We start from the raw sequence: 15,543 nt of genomic DNA on the forward strand, positions 1-15,543 counted from the left end.
TGAGATACCACCTTACACCCCTCAGAATGGCTAACATTAACAACTCAGGCAACAACAGATGTTGGCAAGGATGCAGAGAAAGAGGATCTCTTTTGCATTGTTGGTAGGAATGCAAGCTGGTGCAGCCACTCTGGAAAACAGTATGGAGGTTCCTCAAAAAATTAAAAATAGAACTACCCTATGACCCAGCAATTACACTACTAGAGATTTATCCAAAGGGTACAAAAATATAGATTCAAAAAGGTACATGCACTCCAATGTTTATAGAGCATTATCAACAATAACCAAACTATGGAGCGAGCCCAAATGTCCGTCGACTGATGAATAATGGATATAGAAGATGTGCTGAATATACACAATGGAGTATTACTTGGCAAACAAAAAGAATGAAATCTTGCCATTTGCAACTATGTGGATAGATCTAGATAGTAGTAGTATGCTAAGCGAAATTAGTCAGAGAAAGACAAATATCATACGACTTCACTCATATGAGGACTTTAAGATACAAAATAGATGAACATAAGGGAAGGGAAGTAAAAATAATATAAAAGCAGGGTGGGGGACAAAAACATAACAGACTCTTAAGTATGGAGAACAAACAGAGGGTTATTGGAGAAGTATAGGAGGAGGGATGGGCTAAGTGGGTAAGGGGCATTAAGGAATCTACTCCTGAAATCATTGTTGTACTACATGCTAACTAACTTGGATGTAAATTAAAAAAATAAATTAAATAAAAATTAAAAAAAAAAAAAGAATGGTCTGTTTCACATGAAAAGGAAGAAAACTGAAGTATCAAAATGCAGGTGAGTTCTAAAAGGGCAGCCTCCATATCTCTGAAAGTAAAATACTACCAAAAGGACATAGGAAGTGATTTTTCTCCAATAACACAGAGGCTAACAAATAACAACTTCTGTGGCAAAGAGGCAAATGCTTTCTTGACTCAGGCTTTTGGTGAGATTAGTCATATATTAGCATATGATTTTCCACGACACTTGTTCTTAAAGAATTGGAAAGACGATAACAAAATAGTAGCACTGGTTTTTAGAATAAAGCTGCAGATGTGTGATTGTAATATTTTAATTACTTAGTCAAAATCCTATGACTCCACCAGTATTTGCTGATAACATGGAACTGATTATAAAAGCGACGTACTGAAAGCCTAATGGACACTTAACTACGATTTGGAGAAGTAGCACCTTGGACCATATGGCAGCAGCTGGCACTTGGCAGGCATTGACAGATATTTGAAGACATCTGTGTTGATGCCAGGATGGTTAATATGATTTACAGTAAAAAAAAAAAAAGTGATCACAGCAACAAATGTTAAACAGGAAAATATTCGAGAATAGCCTCTACTTTCCTGTATTAAAGCAATGCACAATAGTTGGTTGGCAGAAGGCTAACAAAATTTAAAAACCTGTACATGTTTACAGGTGCATAGATCCTTATATCTGGTAAGTTCTGTAATATTCAAAATCATCACAAATATGGCTAAGTGGATATTCAATTATTTCTTTAAAAAAATTTTAATGTTTATTTATTTTTGATAGAACACAAGTGGGGGAGGAGAAGAGAGAGAGGGAGACACAGAACCTGAAGCAGTCTCCAGGCTCTGAGCTATCAGCACAGAGCCTGATGTGGGGCTTGAACCCACAGACCATGAGATCATGAGCTGAGCCAAAGTCAGATGCTCAACTGACTGAGCCACCCAGGTGCCCCTAAATTCAATTATTTCTTGAGGATAATTCATCTATGTCATTTTGCTCTAATAAAATATTTGCACTTAAAAGATTCTAAATTCATGTAACATAGCTATACATTAGTATAATTGTTTATGTTTTCAATCTTAGTTTCCATGAAAGTGGTTAAGCACAGACACCTTGTCCCCTACCCCCAGAATTTCTGATTCAATAGATCTGGGGGATGGGGCCTGAGAAACAGCATTTTAACAAGTCTCCACGTGTGGCTAATAATGTTGCTTGTCCAGGGACCACACTTTGAAAACTGTTGTTCTGTACCACCCTGACCCTCCCACTGGTTCCTATAATCACATATCATTTGTTTATTGATAAATCTCTTGTGCATGAAAGATAAAAATTCATTCAACAATTAGTTATTAAGCCAGCATTTACATAACATATGCTGGTAAGCTATATCAGACATGTCTCTATATATTAGAGACAGAAAGATGAATAAAGTTAGTCCCTGCATCCATGCACTTTATATTCTAGACAGACATGTAAACAAACAATCATGATGCAATGTGATAAACACTATATGTAAAGCTTCCTGAGAGTAGAATGAAAGTGTTCACTCCACAATGAGGGGAATCAAAAGGCTTTATAGTGAAGACAACACTTAGGACTTTAAAAAAAAAACTATTTATTTTGAAACAATTTTAGATTTACAGAAGTTACAAATAGAGTTCCTTATATATCTCAGCTTCCCGACATTACACAGATGTTGACATTTTGCACACGCAAGGTTAAGATGGATTTTGAAGGGTGCCTACCAATTTATTAGGGTATCCCATGTAGAGAAATCATATATGAATACAACCATTGAGACACGATACACTAATAACATCTGAACATTTTTGGAGAATTATGTGCTAGACATTGTGCCAAGCCCTTTAAGCATAGCATATCACTCAATCCTTACAACATCCCATAAGTAGTTATTATACTATCTGCTCTGTGGATACTACCATCACTCCCCTGTTGATGAGGAAACTGAGGCTGTTGTCAATCTTCTAGTAGGTAGCAGAACTGGGGTTTGACAATAAAATGTTCAACTTCGGCACACACCCTCTTAACCAGTATAGGACGATATATGATCCAGAAATGGAAATCAAAAGTCCATTGTGTATACAGATTGTGTTACATTAGGGAAAGTTGTAGGCACAGGGTTCTGACAGCGGAAGCAAAAGACAAGACCAGAAAAGGAAAAGAAAATTCTAGATAATGGAAGGATACTGTGGTAGGCAGAGTTCCAAAATAGTCTCCTAGATTCTTGTTCCCTGGGGGACATGCCTACAATGATCCCCTCTCCTTGAGTGAGCAGGGCAGAACCTGGTGAAGATGATGGCATGGCACGTCCATGATTCAGTTAAGTTGTATGACAAAGGCAAAGGAATTTTCAGATGTAACTGAGGTCCCTGATATTACCATACTGCTGTCCTGGTTTGGGGGCCTCAACTTCTGCCATGTCTGCCCATTCCTTTCTGGGTCTTGACTTCTGCTTCCACTCTTAGAACCCTGCCCCATAACCCATTCTTTAAGGATTCTGCTCTTCTAGGTAATAACAGGAGCGTTATGGGCAAACTGATATGACTTAGTTTTGTGTGTAGCTTTTGGAAATCAATCACGCAGCCTCAAATTATATTGGCATAATACACAACCATTCTAGCAACAGTGCTTTCTTTCGCACAGAAGGCAAACTTCAATGGTGGGTGTCAAGCACCCGGCAAGTGGGCCATTTAGGGACCCCATGAATCACAGCTTAGAAGAGTTATGAGAACATGCCCAGCCTTCTATTTCACCAGCATGTTGGGTGGTAAAGTGTACCTTGGTGAAAATGTGCTGGTCTTTGTTCACGCATAACACAACATGGTGAATCTGTGACCAGCAAAATGCATGAAACCGTAAGCCATCTCTGGTTTCCATTTCAAATTGAATCACTTGACTATCCTTCAGTAACTGGCTTTGAGAGTAAAGTAAGTCTCATTTTAATATCTAAAAAAGGTCTGTTCCAGTAAAATCAATCATATTGTAAAGTTATTCCAATTAAGAGGTTTTTTGTTCACAAAAACACTTGGCTTTGTGAAGTGTTTCACAAATTTAATTTCATTTAATTTCATTCCCATCCTCTGGGTATGTTCTGATTCCTAAATCTATGCAGAGATTAATAGTTTTAATGTTGCTTTAAAAATAAAGCATCATCTACCAAAATACTATGATAGTAATCACCTAATATGGTATGAAACCATTTCCATTCTGTTTAGCATAAGACAAATGGGACAAATTTGCCCCTGTTACCAGTTTGCAAATCATGTTTTCTCATCATTCACCAACTCTAACTCACTCTTCCTTTTTCTTTCAACAAAAACATTCATTGAATCCATGCCAGGTATCAGTTATTGAACCTGATTCCAGGTAAATAATGATGAATGTGACACCTTTCCTGTCCTTGAGGAGGCCTTTTTGTTGTTGTTGTTGTTCCCTGTCATGCTGTGCATGCTCCAACAGCACCTGGAGTAGGGACCCTTCATCTACAAGTTTGTTACACTCTTTTGTGTAGAGCCTGCCTTTAACATCTTAAGGTAATTTTAGTAAACTTTCCCTTTCAATTTTCACAGTGCTTTTTTCTTATAGTTCCCTCTCTCCCTACAACCCAGGCATGAGTCCAGGGGGCTGGGTCAGCAGAGAATCTACAGGACTTACGTTATGCTATTTTTGGTGTTGCCCCACCCCCTGAGGCGGGTATCTTGCTCATATGCCTCAAATCTTGCTTTCCTTAGGATGAGCCCTGCCCTGTGACCGTCCTCTGAGCACTCAAGCTAAAGCCTCTTGACAGCTCTAACCATCTAATTACCCAGGCATGCCTAGACCTATGTCTGAATCCTAGAGAGACTATGCTCATGCTCAAGCTGTACATGTTATTTACTCTCTCCACAATTCCTCTGGGCTAACTTGGAAAACAACAGCTTTAATCAACCACAGGCTTATTTTTGGGTTCTCCCTCCAAGTGCAAAATTCAACCTCAAAACTTTAACTTGGATTTAAAACAAACCAGCAAAAAACATGTATCATAACATTTTAGGGAACATACATGAAACCCAGATGATCCAACTTACTGCCTCATCGTGGATAAAACTATGTCTGTCACGTGAGTCACGAAAATCTGAACCTCAATATCAAAAGCCCCCACTCACTTGCTTAGTGTGAAATCCAGTCTTTCCTCAGGCTCTTCCTCATCAGCTATGCCCGCCACTGGTCTCACAAGGTCTCCGTGCTCAAGGGCCTGGCCGCTCCTGCCACCCTCTGCTCTGTGGCTCTGTCACTCTCTGCCCTTGGGTTTCTAACAACCTCTTCCAGACTATTGAAGCTGGCTCAGCAGGAAAGTTCCTGCCTCTCTTGAACAGCTCCTCCACACTCACTGCAAGACTGCTGGGCTTCTCATGACAAAGTTACTCCTCCCCTTCATGCCAGAGCCTGGTGTATGGGAGCATTTGTAGGAAGAGGAGGAAACGTCTATGCACAGACTTATTCTCTCATGATGCTTCTTCTCCTTCCACTGTCTGTTGTTCTTCTCTATTGCTCAATATCCTTTAAGGACCCCACAGTCCCTCTATATCCTATACATGTGTGAATCCCAATTCTAACCTACTTTCCAGTTCTTTCCTGTAAGGCTCTGGGGCATATAGAAAGCATCTGGGTCCACATACTGGAACAATCCATGACTGTGGGAAAAGCTTGAAAAGCCTCCTGTTAAGAGTGAAGAAACTCCAGAACATGCCACAGCAGGAGGCTGAGCTACCAGGGCACACAGAGAAACTCTAGGAGGATGGTATGGCCTAATATCACAGCCCAGAGGCCACAAAAATTTACTAAGTAATATGGTTGCATCAGTATTTAAGAACTATCTAACAGGAGTCACTGTCCTTGTAAGTGATCAGAAAGAAGATAAAGTAAAAGAGGCAGTAGGAATCATTTACCTGATGGAGCTACCAAGAGGAAGAAAGTAGGCCCAGGAGGTGTCTACTGTTTTCAGAAAGCAATCTCTCCCAGAAGAGTCCATGAGGAATAAAACAAAACAGACACCTTTGAAATTCAGTACTTTGCTTTATCAATTTGATAAAATGCCTTTGATACAATTACCACCTTAAAAGCTTGTTGTTGTTTTTTTTAATGTCCTAACCAATAATGCTATGAAGCTGAATGATTGAATTATGTGACCAAAAAAAAAAAAAAAGTATCTATTCTAAAAAATGGTTTTCTCTTTTAGATTTTTCATGGCTCTTACTTCTAATCACAGAACTAATTCTGTCATTTCTACGTGTCTTTAGAATTACATTAGATGGATATGTGTGGCCGGGGACTACAGACTGCCACCCTGGCCTTACATCTTGTGCTCCAAATCCAAGAATAGAAAAGAAACAAGTGAAAAACAATTCAGTAGAAGGTGCTATCCTCAAAACACAATTGGATATTAATCTGGGAAAAACTCACATACATAGAGCTGGCTCAGGATTTTAAAACATTAAATCTTGGTCCTGGTCCTGGCTTTTGAAACATCCTGTCTTTTGAAAAACAGGATTTGAATGAGAGAAACACCCATCATTTATTTTACATGGAAATTCACTTCAAAATACAAATTGTTCATTGGTAGAAAATCTACTTCATATTTCATATGCTAATGAGCTATTCTTAATTTGCAATAATTAAGACAGATATTTTTAAATTCTTTTTGTGCTTTTCACAAAAAGCAACCAAACACAATGTGATATCAATCATTGTTAAGTATGAGAGCTTCGTTTTTAAAAACCAGATAAGTTTTTCTAAATCCATGGACTGAAACCTGTATCACAAGATCTTCTAATTCTTTTACTTCCTCTATTTTTGAATTTTTCACAATAAAACAATCAACCTACTTAAATTTAGAGGTATGAAGGTCATATGACAAAGAAACGAAAGGTGCAATTATCATTTATTACCAAGATAACCGCTGCTTTGTACCAAAACATCCACCATACAGCCTTCATTACCTTGTTGCTCATTTAAAATACCATTCTGTCTTCCTGCATTTCTTGGTCTTCACCTATCTGCATCATCTTGTCTTCCTTTTGCCCCTCCAGATCCACTCTCCGCCCTTCTCCACCTGCTCCTAGCCCTGGAAGGCTGACCTTGCAGACCACATCCATCGGCTCCCTTACACTCTGCCTTCTGGCTGATTCAGTTAGAGGTGTCCATGCAGAAGATCAAAGGAGAGAATGGCCAGGATATTCATTCCCACAACTTCCTCTCTGCAAGGTGCTTCTACCAGAGGCCACTGCTGCTGCCATGTGATCCCCTCTGTGAAGCTCCCCTCTCTGGGTTCCAGTGACCACTGCTTCCCTTGCTCGCAACCTCAGGCCGGGGGTATCTATTCCCTATCAGGACCTTTTCTAGCAGGAGCCTTTATAAAGTTCCTTCTTCTCTTGGTTTCTGGATAATGCTCCATCCCGTCCTAATCCTCCCTGTCTGACTAGTCTTCTGTGGGCACTGCTTTCCCAGCTCGCTAGCAAACTGTATTTCCCTGAGTAGCAAAGTAATCTCAGCGCTGAGCTTCTCACCCTATTAAAGGATATGGGGAAAATATGGGAAAGGGTACTTTAGTTATAATCCTACTACACACATAGGTAATCATGCTAGGTGCATTTGTTCTCTCTTTAAAAAGTAGTTAAAATTTTTTTAGTATTTATTTTTGAGAGGAAGAGAGAGAGAGCATGAGCAGGGGAGGGGCAGAGAGAGAGGGAGGGGCAGAGAGAGAGAGAGGGGCAGAGAGGGGCTTCAGAGGATCTGAAGCCAGCTCTGTGATTACAGCAGAGAGCCCAATGCAGGGCTCGAACTCATGAACCGTGAGATGATCTGAGCCACAGCCAGATGCTTAACCGACTGAGCCACCCCTTTAGAAGGTAGTTAAATCACTCTGTAAAGGAGTAGGTATATGATGAAATAGGGGAAGGGGATTAAGAGGCACAAACTTAAAGTTATAAAATATGTAAGTCATGAGGATAAAAAGTACAGCATAAGGAATATAGTCAATAATATTATAATAATGTTGTATGGCAGCAGACAGTAACTGTGCTTACACTGGTGAGTATTGCATAGTGTCTAGAATTTCTAATCACTATGTTGTACACCTGAAACTAATATAACATATATGTCCACCATACTTCAATAAATAAAAGACAACCATTTTAAAAGTATTTCAATCACCCTTTAAAAGCCATAAAAGTGATACATTTACTGTAACCAGTGATGTAATGTAAAAATATATAAAGAAAAGTTACATGGGGCACCTGGGTGGTTCAGTCAGTTAAGTGCCTGACTTCAGCTCGGGTCAAGATCTCATGGTTCGTGGGTTAAAGCCCCACATTGGGCTCTGTGCTGATAGCTGAGAGCCTGGAGCCTGCTTCAGATTCTGTGTATCCCTCTCTCTCTCTGGCCCTCCCTGGCTTGTGCTCTTTCTCTGTCTCTCAAAAATAAATAAACATTAAAAAACAAAAAAATTAAAAGAAAAGAAAAGAATTTATTCTCTTCCCCAATCCTTCCAGATCCTTCCCCTTTACCTCATTCCCCACCTTCACCATGCTTTTCCCCCAGATAAAGAATGTGAATAGCCTGGTCAATCTTTTTCTACACCCGTCTCCATGACATTCAAGCTCATACCAAACATGTATTCACTCATATGTGGAGAGGGGTGATACTTGACTTTACAAAAACTGCAAGCACGCTACACATTACCTTGCAACTTGCTAGATAGATACAGATCTAGTTCAACACTTTGAACAGCCTCATAATACTATACAGTAGAAATGTACTAGAATTTATTTACCCATTTCTCTACTGATGGACATTCAAATATTTTCAGCTATTTTTGCCACCACAAACAATGCTACAGTAAACACCCTTATGCATCTATGTTTACTAGTGCATCTATTTATGTAAACCAAATTCCAAAATGTAGGGTTGCTAGGTCAAAGTTACCTATAGTTTCAAACACCACCCCCTTACTTTCTTAAAAGTATATAGGAATGTGTTTCTTGTTTAATTCTTATATTTGTTTTATACGGATATGATATGATATATGTAATTTCTGAATCTTATTTGCTCTCTTAACATGAATTACAGATAACTTTCTGTGCACTATATGCTTTCTGCAGTGATCTTAAATGGTTGCATATGCCCATTAATGTTATGAAGTGTCTTTACGTTTTTATGGAACTGTATCAAACCTTAGTATTATTGTGGAAGAATTTCTATCCACTCCTTGTAAAAAACACTTACAGAGACAGAAGTTTTGAAAGTAGCATCAGATATTAAAACAACTATTTCAAGTGTTCTTCTCAACTCCTAATCAGTTGACATGAACTATGTCTTTTGATGGGCCCCAGAATCGATCAAGTGACTCACAATTTCAAGCAGAACTACGCCTGGGGCATCTGCTTCTACCACTGCCTCAGTGACTTCAATCAGGGGACAAAGATCATGAGGTTGCCAAGGAGCACACAGAAACCTGGGGCGTTTTCCTAAGTGTGGTGAGCCAAATTCCATGTGATTCTTCTGGCATTAAAAAGGGTCTGTTTCAGATCAAAGTTAGAAAGAAAGCCATCAAAACAGAAATGAATCCCAGCCTCAAGGATACCACTGTGTAGGTTAGCATCACTAGAGTCCCTCTAGGTTTGAGAAAATACCCCATTCCACAAAGGCTTGGGAACATTTGGCAGCAGTTTCCATCCCAAAATAAAATACTATAAAACCAATCCCAAAGGGAGAGTGGGGAGAAGGCAATGTGTCTGTTGAGGGGAGGGCGTAAGAAGACAAATCTGGCTACTGTTCATTGTCAGTATATTCTCTATTTGATTATATCACCACCAGACAAGGAATCCCTGTGTATAGCCCTTGGAATGAAGAATTAAGAAAACTGCAAAGCAAATAGGAGGTGGACCAGTAGCCTCTGTGATGCCTTCATGCTATTTCCTCTGTGGATGGTAATACTGGCTTTAACTCTTAGTCCTGTGAGAAGGAGAAGCAGATTTCACTCTTTTCTGAGAATTACTACATGCCCATAACACTAAAGAGTCCTCCAACTGGAAACAGATCTGATTACTTTTGCCAGACTTAATCTCTTACTTGAGCAGTTAATGAGAGCTTTCAATAATCTTAATCACATCACTTCAATAAAATACCTAAATGTGATTTCCACAGGAAATAAATGTCCACAGACCATAAACTCAACCTGGTTAATAGCTAACATGGGAGACAGGTGGGAGTTCGACTCAGATAAAGGGCCACGGTGCAGTGATAGTAAATGAATTACGTCCCCTTGCCCCCTCCACCCACCATCAGGGCTGCTGGGGACTGTCTGAGGCCTCTGCTGGGAAAGAGTGACAGGGGAAATAAAATGAAAGGCAGCTGGAAGCAGGAAAATTCTCCCGTATATGGACCCACGGGCAGCCGAAAGTCACTAAAGGACCCAGAATATGAAAAGAACTCATGACCACAAAAAAGGGGAATTCGAGGGAGAAGGTCACAGGACCATAGGATATAAATCAAAGACCCACTATCTGAAGAACCCCCTCCCAGGGATGGCAACAAGAGACAATATTTGGAGGCCTCAGAGGAAGGTCCCAGCAGAAGGGAAGTCACCCATACCGGAAGAAACAGTCTCTCCCACTCTTATCCTCCTTCTTTCCAATTCCTTCTTTTATAAGGTTAAAAGAACATTATAATGATTCTAAGGACTGGCTCCTAAAGTGCTATGGAAGGCTGGGGCCAAAGTAAAGGATATGGTTCTGAGCAATTGTATAGAGAGGCCAAGGGAAAGTGTGACCATCCACTGAACTTACCCCTCAGTGGCTTTATGGTCAGTCACCATAGAAACCGTGTGCCTGCCTTGACACAGATACAACAGAGCTATTATAATATTTTTCATACAGAAAATCGGCAACAAAATAAAAAGATAATTCTTAATCAGGAAAAAAAAAAGATTTACTGAAGCTCAACGTTAAATATGCCCAGTTTCTGGATGAGGGACGCACACAATCCTAGAATTTGGTGTGATTTCTTGAAAAGAACTTTTAGAGTTGAAGCAGCTATTCCACACCCAAGCCTCCAGAAGTCACTCATCTAATAACTGCACAGACTTCCCTTTCCAAGAATTTCAAAGGCTCCAGCATCCGTACAGAGAGAGAATTCTCATCACTAGGGTTCTATGATACATGATATAAAATCTGTAATTCTATATGGCTTTCCTGGTGAGGCATATTAGTTATGTCACGAAAGCAACAAGTCTTCTCAAAATAAGATCAATATATCACAGACACAAGATCAAACGCATTTACCCCATGTTCATAAAGAACCACGCCTGGATCAATGACTTAGAGAAATTTTTAAAATGTCAAGAAAAAAAAATGTCAAGAGTCAGACAAACAGAAAGCTGTTGAAATTCCTCTTTCCTGGATGGACATTTTTATCTCAAAAATTGTGCATGAGGTTTTCTCTAACCTCGAAGAGACCATATATCGTATTACGACCCATTCCCCGGACAAAGCAATGACCACATGCTGTGGGAGTACCCCCCCCTCGAAAAGACTCCGTCACCTGCACAGCGGCATTTGAAACCCTGAACCCCTGGCCACGTTGGCCTGGACAAATAAATGTAAGGAATACTGGAGAGGCGCTTTTTATACACTGTCTTTTTCGGTCTTATTGAATCTGCTTTATAGAACCCTTAAAATTATTTTCATGTAAAATTTTAAATCACATTAAACACATAAGCCAGATTAGCTCTTTAGGACCCACAAGTAAAAAATAACAGTAAAATAGGCCATAAGTAAACTAGAATACACATTACTTCATACCCATTTGGGAAACGAAGAGTTAAAGGAAACAAAGAAAGAAAATCAGAACCAAGTTTCTTCAACAGGAGAGACTGAATTCATCCCTCTTCTAGTACAAAAAGAAAGTCTTTGTCATAAAGTAATGATGCTTATAAAACTGATTATTAAAAAACAAAAACGAAAAACCTGTAACAACAGACACGTCGCGCTTTCCCCCTTCTGCTTAGGGAATCCCAACAAACCCGAGCTACTCCAGCAGCATGAACAGCAGAATTTAGGTCAAGGGGCCAATTACGCAGCGGAGGCATCAAAGGCAGAGACAAGTCACTACTTCTTTCTGCTAGTCCCTGTTTCCTTTGAGAGTCCTGAGGTAAGCAACCATGGAGGCAGCTTTAGAATATGCCAAAATAAAGTATTTTTTAAAAATGTTTACAAAGTATTGCTCCTAGGAGCCACTTAGACCCCTGACCCTGTAAGTCAGCACCATCTACACCATCTCCACACTCTCCTAGGTCACTCCCGCTTCTCTTGCCTCAATGTGAACTCACAGACCTGGTTAAGTAGCCAGGCTCTAAAGAGCATGAGCAGATTACAGTTTGTGAGCCGCCCAAGAACAGATGCAAAGTATCTCACACGGGGACTTACCTGGAGGTGACTGGTACTGGGGCCAAGCTGTGGTCTTTCCGGGCCCCAAGCTCTTTTCCAAAGGTTCCCCAGACGCCAAGCGAGGTTGGCCTGCTCCAAGGGAGGTCGAGCTGGCTCCTTTGGTCTCCGTGACCTTTGCAGAGGTTGGTGGCTCCAAGGTGTCAGCAGAGGAGGACCCAGAGAAAGTACTGCTCTTTCTGCCAGGAGAGTCATCGGGAGCCACTTCCCTCTCACCAGGCAGCGGAGGGAGCTGGAGGACCCTGTGATGCTGCCGAGGGCTGGGAAGCCTTGGAGAAGGAGGCGAGGGAACAGGTGACATCCGTGTGTATGCACAGGACTGAGAGGATGAATTATTCAGCGGCATGCTGAGGGCTGCCAGAGCTGGGGGGGACGGTCTCTTCTCATCGCCTCCGGGTTGTGACCAGTCAGGGCCTATACTGGGGGGCGGATCCAGAAACAAGGTTTTGTGACCCTTCAGAGGCATCCCAGCTTTCCTCTTGCTTCTGGTTTCTGGGAGGGTGTGGGTGGCTAGCGTGCTGAGGGGGAAGCCCAGCCTTTTCCCCTCGGTGGCTTCATCTACCTTCTCACTCTCTATCACCTTCAGCAGGACCTTGTTCACAGCCCCCTCGGCGCTGGCTGGGATACGTTCCCTGTCCGGTGCCTGCAATGACCTGTCTCCGTGCTGCTCCGTGCCCGGCCACCTGCAACCCTGAGTCCCGGCCTCGGCTCCAGGGAGGGTAAACAAGTCTGCTCTGGGTATAAACTCAGCTTGGGCTGCTGGGCAAATGGCAACGCTTTCCTCACTCTCAAGATGTGTTTTAACTACTCTTTGCACCTGAGTGGACAGGTCCTGGACTTTGGCCACCACTTTGGAAATAGGCTTCTTCCCGCATGTACGCTCACCAGACTTCTCCCTCCGGCCCTTTTCTGCCTCTGGATGTTGCTCAGGGTCCTCACGACGTTCAGACAAATCTGTTTGCTGGTGCGCCAGCCTGCGTGGGCCCCTCTTTGGCACTCTAGCACCACTATCATCTCCTGGCTCTGTGGAGCTGCAGTCAGGGGGCAGCCCTCCTCTTCCAAACCCAGTGCCCTCAGAAGTCTTCCTGAAGCTCCCACTGGCATCCAGTGCACCGGGGATCTCTGGGGGACAGCTCCCTCTCCACTGTACGGAAGATGTGAACGCCCCACTTGGGAGCAAGTTGCCTTTCTCCTCTAGAAGCCAAAGATTACGCCTTGTTCGAGAAATAGGAAGGGAGTTACTGGAACAGATTTGGTCCTTCCCCATCTGAGGAGCCGATTCCTGGCCCCCACGCCCTTTTCTTCTTGTCCTCTTCTGTGGAAGCACATGAAAGCTTCCTCTCCTTCCACCAAACCTCCGGGGCTTTTTGTTCCCATGGGCACTCCTCTTATTGAGACAGCCCACGGGGGGCTCACCCGGCCAGTCACCAGCACTCTGGAAACAGTCGTCCTCAGGGGCCAGGCTCACGGACAGCTCCGGTAGTTTCCCCTCCTGGCTCCCCATCGTAATCCCCAGGATGTGGTCTGAGCTCAGCAGATTGGCCAGAAGTTTCTCCCTCTCTGCTGTGAGTTTGTACAGCTCAGTTAAAATGTCTTTTGTGGGAGTTTGCTTGAAAAATATGTCGCCTGGATGTTCATTCGGCTGCAGGCTGAGGCTGATGACGTCTGACCCCCCCCTGACTTGGTAGCAGTTATGAAACCCTTTATTGGATCTGTCTAGAGTTACAGTGCCCTTGTATGAAAATCCTCTGACTTCCCCCCTTGGAAGATAGAAGCTGATGTAGCAGACTTCAGTAATGGGCTTACGCAATTGGAGGGTGCAGTGAGTGCCTTCCATTATGCCTACCTAATTATTCATGCCTTGGAGATGCTGGTCTGTGGTCAGGCTTCCCAGGCTCCGGTGGTAGGGCATGTGATGGTAGCTAGGCAGGGAAAGCAGCTGACAATCATCTCCAGCAACAAGACTGCCTGGTAGAAGAACAGGGGAAGAAAGCAGCTTGTGTAACAGACTGCATAAATCACAAGCCAACATCAATCAAAGCATAGTCATGACCTACCCTTCCTCTCTGGCTGGCCTCAACCAACTCAACTCACACCAGCCAGAAAGCTGACTGCAACCTCTTCCCCACTCCCATCCCACCCTGGACCAGAGTTTTTCTACAGCCGAGGGTTGGGAGAGCGCTCTAATTTCAGCCCTAAGACAAAAGTTCCTTTTCCCCACAAGGGGAATCACAATATACCCTAGAGCAGGTCTGTCAACTTCTCTAGGCTTCAGTTTGTGTTTTTCTATTAAACACAATTAAAAGACCTCCCAGAAATCCCACAGAAAAGGGACTTTGAGATCCTTAGAAAACATAGACATTTTAAGAACTTGTGTTTGCAATATTTGCAAAAATGAGTCAAGCTTTTTTATCTCCAAAAAGTACTTGTTAACATTTGAGATTAATTATCTATTTCACTTAAAGCAGTATAAGGGAAAGGTATTAGGCCACAAATTTGGAGTCTTTCCTGAATACAACTCACATATCTTTGCCAAAACAGTTAAAAGTGAAAATTTTTAAGTTTGAAATTTAATTAATTCAGGGGTCTTAATCAAGACTGTTTGTCATTTTCCCAACTTCTTGCCCATTTAAGGCCAAATGGAAGGACAGAGAAAAAGCAAATATCTATATGCTACTGCTGGCCTTGTATGGACTTTCCATGTCTTTACCAAAAAAAGGAGCTGAAAAGTCACATAAGCAGTGAAGGTGGCTGTTCTCTCCTGAGATCTGAGGAATACCAGGAATGTCTTTGTGGCTAACGTCCTCCTCTCCCCCCAGACCAAGAAATATGGAGCTTAGAATTCTGTATTACAACACATTGTAATACAACAAAACAAGCATGTCCTAGTCTTTAAGACTTCCGTGGCTAAACGACATTCCCCCTGGGAAAGGGTAACACGGTAACCACTTATTCATCATTGATATCCTTTGGGAATTATTTTCCTCAGATACTTTATAACTAGTTCTAAATAAGAAAAAACTACAGAAAAGTACATTTTGAGTGGCAGAAGAGAGAAAGGAGAAAAGAGTTTTGTAACAGAACCTCCTTGAGGAAGACAGATAAAGAGTGATAAAAATGAAGGTTAAAAAAAAAATGCACACATCTGGTCAACCCACAAGTGCCAGGAGGACTGAGAGTACTCAGAGAAAGGGAAAGTGGAACACCATTTCAAAGTGCTAAAAGAAAAGATGTGTTAAGCCAGAATTTTATATACAGCTAAAATAGTCCTCAAA

The 15,543-nt window shown here is 41.9% G+C and overlaps 1 protein-coding gene across 3 annotated transcripts in view; it reads right to left on the reverse strand.

The window, feature by feature from the left end:
* FMN1 (formin 1) overlaps positions 1–15,543 on the reverse strand; it is a 428,640-nt gene that overhangs the window by 380,080 nt on the left and 33,017 nt on the right. For all 3 annotated transcript variants that reach the window (XM_053224212.1, XM_027066879.2, XM_027066877.2), the window contains one exon: positions 12,251–14,236. In XM_053224212.1, the coding sequence (XP_053080187.1) occupies positions 12,251–14,105 (1,855 nt within the window). In that variant the 5' untranslated portion in view covers positions 14,106–14,236. The remainder of the gene's footprint in view (positions 1–12,250; positions 14,237–15,543) is intronic.

Source organism: Acinonyx jubatus, chromosome B3 (genome assembly GCF_027475565.1).
Source record: "Acinonyx jubatus isolate Ajub_Pintada_27869175 chromosome B3, VMU_Ajub_asm_v1.0, whole genome shotgun sequence".
NCBI lineage: Eukaryota > Metazoa > Chordata > Mammalia > Carnivora > Felidae > Acinonyx > Acinonyx jubatus.